The sequence below is a fragment of the Gadus macrocephalus genome, chromosome 5 (assembly GCF_031168955.1).
Source record: "Gadus macrocephalus chromosome 5, ASM3116895v1".
In the NCBI taxonomy this organism is placed as follows: Eukaryota; Metazoa; Chordata; class Actinopteri; order Gadiformes; family Gadidae; genus Gadus; species Gadus macrocephalus.
This window is the reverse complement of record NC_082386.1, coordinates 49,176-58,797: the sequence shown is the minus strand read 5'-3', so window position 1 is coordinate 58,797 and position 9,622 is coordinate 49,176. Positions and strand designations below refer to the sequence as shown.

Here is a 9,622-nt window from a genome sequence, read left to right as displayed (position 1 = left end):
CGCTCTCGTGACTTCGTCACACTCTCTGGCCAATCAGTCGCCGGCCGTCTGCCGACGTCACCTTTTAGCATCGGCTCAGCTCGCTTGGAACCTAGAGCGAGTAGGTACTAGAAAAAGCAGCCACTTCAGGTACCAGATACCATGGTACCGCGGTGGAAACGCAAAAAATGCGAGCTGAGTCAAGTCGTGTCGAGTCGTGTCGAGCTGGTACCATGCAGTGGAAAAGCGGCATAAGTGTACTTCCTAAAAGTACACTAAATTACCACTATAAACTTTTCTATTTTAACATATTTTATGAAAGTACTCTGATATGCCACTCAAAATACACTTATTTTAGAGTGTACTGTATAAAGTGTACAGAAGTAACACTTCTAATAAAGTGAGATCATAGTACACTTTAAAAAAGTATACTAACAATTGACTTCCAAAAATGATACAACCCATAAGTACACTGAATTACTACTCTAAGTATGTTGAATTTAATACACTTAAAAAAAATAAACTTCTATAACATTTAAAATACACTAACAACAAAGTACACTTTCAAGAAGTACAATTAAAAAACACTTTGATTATTACAAAAGTAGTATACTTACTTTTTGGACTCTGAAGTTGAACTTAATTACATCTATTTTGAAGTATACTTTTTAAAGTACATATTAAATACACTTCAAATAAAGCACAAAAACAGAGAAGCATACTTATTTTAGACTTCATGTACTTTAATTATATTACTAATACACTAAAGTGTACTACTTTTTTACCTGGGTATCCTCAACATTGGTAGGAGAATGTAGAAATAAGGCAGAGCAAACACTTATCACAAATGCCTTTCTTTCAGGAGTGGCAGAACCTGTGATCCATCATCCAAATACATATTGATAACATAGTTATAGCATACTTAGTGTTTTACAGTAAGCTTGTTTTTTAATTATATATATATATATATATATATATATATATATATATATATATATATATAAAAAAGGCAAAGCGATTGGGGTGGTGGGCAAGTAATGTAGTCGGTGTCTGAACACTCGTGCGATCTGTAGATAATTCACATTGTTTATTTTGAATGGGACTGAACAGTGTTCCAGTGTGCTATAAAAATCATGCACAAGCAATTCACCATCTGTTGTACACTAGAATGCAATTAGTTACATTTAAGTCTAAACTTACCTCGTAGTACTTCAAACCCTCAACTAACTGATCATAGCAGCTCTGTCGTTGAATGACGACATGGAAAAGTATTGCATTCTGCACAAATGCATCTTTGTTGTCCATGCTGACTGGGTTCGGAAGACCTTCGAGTTGGTATCTCCATGAGTCACAGCATTCCACTGCTTGCTCCAGCTCCTCTGTGGTTAATGCTTGATCAACCTTAAGGTGCAATCGAAAAATAAGGATATGATAGATGCATTCAGAATTTAAATAAATGCCTCAGAAACTGGGATTGAAGCGAAAACATTTGATCACACTCATATCATACCTTCTTCAGGGCTTCTCTCAGTTCCATGTCAGCTACATCATCTGGAGTGACCTTCAACTGAAAGATGTGTCCTGTCAGAAGGTAGTCCACTACCAGAGGAGAAAGGAGGGCTGGAGGTTCACCACCCTGGACGATGATGGTAGACATCATCTGTCCAATAGTGCGGTACACATTCTGCACATGAGAAATGTTCATTCTTGGAGTGAAGCCATTTAGAGACTCTAGGACAAAAGGACAAAAAGCAATTTGTTTATTCAGTAAAGACAACTAGAATCACTCAAGATATCATACAATAATCTGAATACCATTAACCTATAACAGAAAAACTGTATATGGAATAGAATTTTAGAATAGGCAAAAACACATTTATACTGCATGCATAAACTGCAAGGGATTGGCATAAAGTTACATGTTACAAGGTTTATTGAAGATGTGTTGGGTTTTAAGTTTTTGAGTACCCATTTTCATTCAGATATCTATTATCTTGAGGTGAGAAGTCAAGGGCATAAATTTAGCCTAACTTATTATTTGTTTTTGCTATTTAGCCCCCTTCCAACAAGCTAGCATGACCACTATAGCCTCTGAAAGACAGAAATGTCGACAAAGAAAGCCAGTATCCTTTAATTGGCTAATAAAGCGCCAATTATGTATGTTACCCAAACTTTAAGAGGGCAGCTTACCCAGTATGCAAGTAAAATAATTGTACCACCACAGCACAGAAGTACATTTGATGTAAAGTACATAACAATTATGCAAAAAAATAAAAAGATTACCTTCAAATGCTCCACTCTCTTTGAAGATGGCTTTCACAAGCAGACAGAAGAATTCTCGCCGTGGCCCTCTGAGGTCTTCTCCATCTTCGTTGGTGCCTTCGTCACTGGCAAAGGTGACATACAGCAGATCGGTGCACTCAGTGAATTTCCGTCTACTAAACTGTCGGAGGGCAGTTGTCCACACGTTCCCCCGGCTGATGTAGATTGGTCTGTATGCTTCTGTGACAACCCTCTCACTGTGAGCTTTCACAATTCCTGTCATTTCTTCTATGCTCAAACTTTCTGCAAACCTTCAGAACATAAAGGATAATGATTATTACCAGCACACATGAAAGCCACACTGACCACTCTAATTTTGACTGGTGCAACACTGAAAGTTAAAAATGAGCAAAGCAAGTATACCTTGAATCCTGTAAGGCCTGCACAGACTCTTCTAAAAGACTGCGTCTGATGGCCTCCTCAATGGCTTCATCTTCTTTAATATCAATAGGACTGTTAATTAAGACACTGTTGGGAAAAATAACCTGCTGAGTACATCACATGTACATTATAAATATAGCTAACTCCTACCCTAGCCTGATGAGCACATCACATGGCAGACACATTACAATATAGTCAACTCTTGCTCCAACCCAACGAACACAAACATGATAATATAGTCAGGTCAAGGCCGGAGCCGAAGGCCCCATTTCTCAGCCAGGCAGATGGTGGACACTCAGACAATGCACCAGTCATCCTCAAGAACGGGAGAGCCACATTAAATTAACACACAAGAGATACTTCGAGGACACAGGTGACACAAAGGAGCTCTCCCCCGTTAGGAGGAACACAAGAGATACACATGGATATACTAGGGCCTGAGAGCCAAGGTCAAGCAAAAACACACAGAACCACACACACCTCAAACGCACACACCTCATCGAGAGGAGGATACAGCATAAGACTGTATCACACTGGGACTCTTGATCTTCTTCTGAAGCAGACCTTCCACGGAGGCGAAGCTCTGGACGAACCATCAGCGCTGATTAGGGACTTAGACATATTCGATCTCTCACGCTTTATGACTCTGTATAACCGTTGCCACTTTACTTAATAAATCCAAGGTCCTCGTGCCGACAGACTTTATTACCTCTCCGTCTCATTTCATCTGGTCCAGTAACTAGACAGACCGTTTTTCCCCTCAACACAAGGATAAAAGATTCATTCCCTAACAAAATGGACCAACATAAAATGTAACAAATATTACATGAGAAAACCTTAAGTTAATACATATAACTGTACATGAAATCTGCAAAGTGATTCATAGCTTCATTTGGCCCTCGCTGTCCCTGTAGGTCCATCCCATCATCGGATGGAGGAGCACTGGCTTCCACCCTCTCTTGCCTCTCACAGTGTTCGCTCTGGGCTCTGGACGGTGCATGTCTCTGAGTCACTACATAAAGAGAATCTACTCAGTAACTCTTAATAATAACCTAAACAATACTTTCAATCCATTGATGCAAATTATGCTACACTGTTTTTTAGGGGTGGGAATCTCTTGGCACCTCACGATTTGATTCCGATTATGAGGTAAACAAATGTATGTACATTTCCATGCGTGATTTTCAAAAATATATAAACACATCTGAGTTTGCTACCACTTCCTACTTTTGTGATGACCATCAAAGACATCAACAGATGAATTCACTTATCTAATATTTTATTAGAGAAAAAGCTTTTGTCACAAATATGACTTTCTATGAACAATGCAATAATCAATGCAGCTTGCATTACAACACAATATGGAAGTTTGTAAAAAATAGGGTTCAGTTTTATTTTCTATGTCAAAGAAAAAGCTGCTCTTGAATTAGAAGGAGTTCTTGTGTCTGGCTGTGAGTATGCGTGCATGCTATGTGTAGGCTGAATCGCAATCGTGTCAAAACAAATCAGATTGGCCAATAAAAAAAAGGTAATTCCGATTATTAATTTATCTGCATTGAGACAGAATCATTCTAGAGAGAATCGCGATGCATCGAAGAATAGATTATTATTCCCAACCCTACTATTTTCACTCCACACAAATAATAACGGTTTTGTTTCAATAAGTTCAATAATGCAATAAGTCACCAATTCATCACAAAAATCAAGTCAGATCAGAAATTAACCTGCAAAGTGATTCATAGCTTCATTTGGCCCTCGCTGTCCCTGTAGGTCCATCCCATCATCAGATGGAGGAGCACTGGCTTCCACCCTCTCTTGCCTCTCACAGTGTTCGCTCTGGGCTCTGGACGGTGCATCTCTCCGAGTCACTACATAAAGAGAATCTACTCAGTAACTCTTAATAATAACCTAAACAATACTTCTTTCAATAAGTTCAATAATGCAATAAGTCACCAATTCATCACAAAAATCAAGTCAGATCAGCAATTAACCTCGAGAGGTTCGAGAGTTGTTTACTGGGATTTTCTATACAAATGAGGGGTGTTAATTAATTTATTTTTTTACTCACCTCTCCTTCGTTGTACAACCAGGCTTTCAAAATCACTGTCATCAGACAGCTCCACACTACAGTTCTGCACAAAAGAAAAAGGTACTCCTATGTAAAAACAGGCAACTTGAACAGTAATTCAATCAGACATAATTTTATCTGATTGAAAAATTACATATTTTCTTGGTGTGGGGAGTAAACAACATCTAGCTAGTAAATGGAGATAGAGGTATGTGTTGGAATAGGATGTGGGGGATGATTCAGTTATTGAGTACAGGTGTGCTGATCACTGGAGCACCAGTTTATGGGTGTTCCGTCCCATGTGCAGTAACAGATCAAGGCCCAAGGTCTGTGGAAATATAGGGGCCAAAAAACTGTGGACTAGTGTGGGCTGAAAGCTTTTTCTGAGTTCAATAAATGGGCAGCACCCGATTTAGACTGAGCCTTTTGTCCGCCGAGTTACCACACTAATGTATTCAATAACATGCTCACCTGTGCAGGAACTTCCATTTCTGCCATAATATACAGGCATGTGCTGGAACAGACGGAGGCAACTTCTTTACCACCCCAGGGGAAATTGGAGGTGACCTTCGGTATCATCAGTTTTTTACACCCCTTGATGGTGCTCAAAAACTGAAATGGAAGTGACTGGTGCTCTGATAAGCCAAATGCTCCACTGAAGATAGCTGTTATTTCAGCTCTCACTTGGTCTTCAGACCATTCTGTGGAAAAATATTTTTTTCCAACAAGGCCAGCCATAGCTAACCTGGTCCGAGTTTCTCCTCTGGGTATAATGAAGACCGATACCCCCGGTGAAAAAGTTAAACATACAACATCCTTCGTGTATGTTTTGACATTCCTTCGTCTCAAGTATCCCGATTGAGCCCGATTACGTAGAGGGATGGATGGCAGAGGAGCCTATTGAAAACAAGCAGATCAAGAGACTTTTCTTAAAGGTCCCATGACATGAAAATCTCACTTTGGGAGGTTTTCTAACATAAATATGAGTTCCCCTAGCCTGCCTATGGTCCCCCAGTGGCTAAAACTTGCGTTTGGTGTAAAACTAGCACTAGCTGTTCTGCTCGCCTTTGAAAAAACGGAGGCTCAAGCGCGCTGATTTGGAATGTCTGTGCTCATGACGTCATCAGGAATCTCAGCTCCTCCCCTTACTCTGCCTGGCCCGCCCAGAGACGTTGGCCCGCCAATGAGACTCGACCGTGCGAGCGCCACATGTGTGTGTGTGAATACACACACTGTAACGCAAGTGTTTCTTGTCGGTTCTTTGACGTGTCTTGTATTTTCACAACGAGACTGTCGTGGGGGTTATCTAAGCCATGGTTGAGAAGGAATTGGGGGAAAGGAACTTTGGTTTGACTCGCTGAAGTACATGAACTGCGACATGCCGCCGGTTGCCGCGAGGCACCATCGCCCGGCAGCGGGCAGCCGGCCGCAGGCAGCGCGCGGTTCAGTCGACTTCAGGTTGATGTGAAAGTGGAAGAACCAGAGACGTCGCAGAACCCGACAAAGTCGTTTGTGATTCATAATATCGTCTGGAGGCGCACACAATGTTATATGATATAGATATCTATGTATTATATGATATTATTTAGATATAGAGCTCCAGGACTGTAACGCAAGTGTTGTACACTTCCTTGTTATTTGGATAACCGTTCTGCTGTTGGTGTGATGGCGCATAACACGTCGGACTCTCGTCTCTGGTATTTCTACAACGAGACTCGTATTGGGGGTTATCTCAGCCAAGGTTGAGAATGAATTGGGGGGAAGGAACTTTGGCTTTGACTCCCTCAAGAACATGAACCACGACAAGGAGGAGAAAGGGATCTTTGCCGGGCAGCGCTTATGCACCTCCGCCTCCGGCGGTGGTCCCTCAGCGGGGCTCAAGCGGGAGACATTCGCCGCCAACAATCCCTTTCTCCTCCATGTCGTGGTTCATGTTCTTGAGGGAGTCAAAGCCAAAGTTCCTTCCCCCCAATTCATTCTCAACCTTGGCTGAGATAACCCCCAATACGAGTCTCGTTGTAGAAATACCAGATACGAGAGTCCGACGTGTTATGCGCCATCACACCAACAGCAGAACGGTTATCCAAATAACAAGGAAGTGTACAACACTTGCGTTACAGTCCTGGAGCTCTATATCTAAATAATATCATATACATAGATATCTATATCATATAACATATTGTGTGCGCCTCCAGACGATATTATGAATCACAAACGACTTTGTCAGGTTCTGCGACGTCTCTGGTTCTTCCACTTTCACATCAACCTGAAGTCGACTGAACCGCGCGCTGCCTGCTGCCGGCTGCCCGCTGCCGGGCGATGGTGCCTCGCGGCAACCGGCGGCATGTCGCAGTTCATGTACTTCAGCGAGTCAAACCAAAGTTCCTTTCCCCCAATTCCTTCTCAACCATGGCTCAGATAACCCCCACGACAGTCTCGTTGTGGAAATACAAGACACGTCAAAGAACCGACAAGAAACACTTGCGTTACAGTGTGTGTATTCACATTGATGTGGACGTTGAAGAACCAGGAACGTCGGAGAACCCAACGCGGTCGTTTGAGATTCATAATATCGGCTCACACAGCTTTTGGCCGTGATAATATATATTATATGATATAGATATCTGTGTAGGCTATATGATAATATTTAGATATAGAGCTCCAGGACTCCCGTGTGTTCTAGAATATTTACAGAACACGGCTAAAGGCTGTGTGCGCCTCGCCATTGTGATACATCCACTGTAAACAGAGCGCATGGTGGCTGCAAGCTGCTCAGGGCCACACCCCCACCCTCCTCCTTGACACGCCCACCGAAACAGCGCATTTGGGGGAAGCTCAATGTGCGACTGGCTCGGAGTGGCTGTAACTCTGCACCACGGCTGAATTTAGGGAACGTCTTTGAATACTGTGTTAGTTGCCCACTAATACCTATATTAAAGAATACATAAAATAGCATGTCATGGGACCTTTAATAGAGCTGATAATGACCAAGTTTAACAGTAAAGTTGTAAAGAACTGCATACAGGTCTCCATGCTGACATTTAATGTAATTTTGCCATGCACAGGATGAAATCATTATATGCCAATCAAGTTAGTACATTTCACATTAACACTTTATTAATTGATTAGTTGACAACAATTAAACTAATTGCCAACTATTTTGATAATTTATAATCGGTTTGAGTAAAAATTATCTTATTCCAGTATCTCAAATAATAATAACACCAACAACCTTTATTTATAATATGTATTGGTTTCTTTAGTCCCGTTTGACAGTAAACTAAATATCCTCAGGTTGTGGACAGAACAAGACAACGAGTATGTCATCTTTAACTTTGGGAAATAGCGATCAACATTTTATCATTTTATGGACCAAACAACTAATTGATTAATCGAGAATATAACCATCAGATTAATCGATTATGAAACGAATTGTTAGTTGTAGCCCTAATCCTCAAATTACCAGTGTCGAACTTCAATATTAACCAGTTATTTTACATCAATAGTTGTATTCTTCTCAGGGTAACATAAACGTTATCCAGCTATTATATCACAACTTACTGATCTCAGTGATGTGACGGTGGTGGCAAAGTTGGAAGTGCCTGAGGCACTGGGCACCGCTGGTGTTGAAACCTGAAACAAGAGCCCGCATTTTAGATGTGAGATATAGCGGCAAAGTACGTTAATATTACACATGTTAACCACAGCACAGGCTTCATAGAGTAAGTGGTCGGTTTTGTCACTGGTAATCACTAAGTCAACTAGGCTACAGAGAGTCCTTACAGTGGAGTGGATAACAAAACTTCAGCTAGCATATATCACACAGCTAACTGGCTGGGTTAGCTAACAGTGGCTAACCCCCTCGTCTGCATAAAGAACTCAAATTAAAACAACTTAACTTACAGTTGCTGATGTGGACTGGACCGGGGGAGCTACACCCTGGAGTGCAGCCCGTACAGCTGCAATAACCACCCGTTCGATGTCCAGGACTCCCAGAGATCCGGCCATGCCTGCTTGACTTTGTCTTTGACTTTGCCGCTCGATCTTTGCCGCGTGATTTGAAGCGGGCGTGGTTTCATTGGGGATTTGAATATTTTCTAAATATTTAGCTTTACACTTGGCAACACATTTAGAGTTAACATTTAGATTTAACATTTAACATTTAGATTTAACATTTAGATTTAGATTTAACATTTAGATTTAGATTTAACATTTAGATTTAGATTTAACATTTAGATTTAACATTTAGATATAGATTTAACATTTACATTTAACATCTAGATTTATATATAACATTTAGATTTAGATTTAACATTTAGATTTAGATTTAACATTTAGATATAAATTTAACATTTAGATTTAGATTTAACATTTAGATTTAACCTCTCCTGGAACCGTCACCTTATCGTGGTGGAGAGGTTTGCGTGTCCCTGTGAACCTGAGGGCTGTGTTGTCTGGAGCCTTGTGCTCCTGGTAGGGTCTCTCATGGCAGAGTGGTCTCAGGCGAGGGGCCAGACTAAGAATGGTTCAAAAATCCTCAATGAATAACGGAAATAGAGGAGATGTGACCCGGCCCGGAGGAAGCCCGGGGCCCCCGTCTGGAGCTAGGCCCAGACGGAGGGCTCGATGGCGAGCGCCTGGTGGCCGGGTTTGCCACGGAGCCCGGTCGGGCACAGCCCGAACAAACTACGTGGCACCCCCCCTCTCTTCATCTCATGGGCCCACCACCTGTGGGAAGACCCGTTGGGGTCGGGTGCGCAGCCACATGGGTGGCAGCGAAGGTCAGGGGTCTCGACGGACCAGACCCGGGCGGCAGAAGCTGGCTCTGGGGACGTGGAACGTCACCTCGCTGTGGGGAAAGGAACCGGAGCT

General features: G+C 41.9%; 1 protein-coding gene across 1 annotated transcript; it reads right to left on the bottom strand.

The window, feature by feature from the left end:
- Window positions 1–820: 820 nt before the first annotated feature.
- LOC132457658 (uncharacterized) lies at window positions 821–9,105 on the bottom strand. Its single transcript, XM_060051936.1, has 11 exons — window positions 8,654–9,105; window positions 8,312–8,383; window positions 5,222–5,647; window positions 4,751–4,814; window positions 4,407–4,550; window positions 3,544–3,694; window positions 2,665–2,754; window positions 2,263–2,552; window positions 1,490–1,710; window positions 1,180–1,380; window positions 821–853 (listed from the first exon to the last, which is right to left on the bottom strand). The coding sequence occupies exons 1-11, from the start codon at window positions 8,903–8,905 to the stop codon at window positions 821–823; spliced, it is 1,944 nt and encodes a 647-aa protein (XP_059907919.1). The 5' UTR covers window positions 8,906–9,105.
- Between the last annotated feature and the right edge of the window lie 517 nt (window positions 9,106–9,622).

Bases quoted from the DNA above. Each gene is read 5' to 3' on its own strand.
- LOC132457658 (XM_060051936.1), bottom strand. From the start codon at position 8,905: ATGTTAAATCTAAATGTTAACTCTAAATGTGTTGCCAAGTGTAAAGCT. The intron at 1,381-1,489 runs GTATGATATGAG...TTGCACCTTAAG, and splicing joins TGAGAGAAGCCCTGAAGAAG to GTTGATCAAGCATTAACCAC. The intron at 854-1,179 runs GTAAGTTTAGAC...GATGGATCACAG, and splicing joins AGGGTTTGAAGTACTACGAG to GTTCTGCCACTCCTGAAAGA.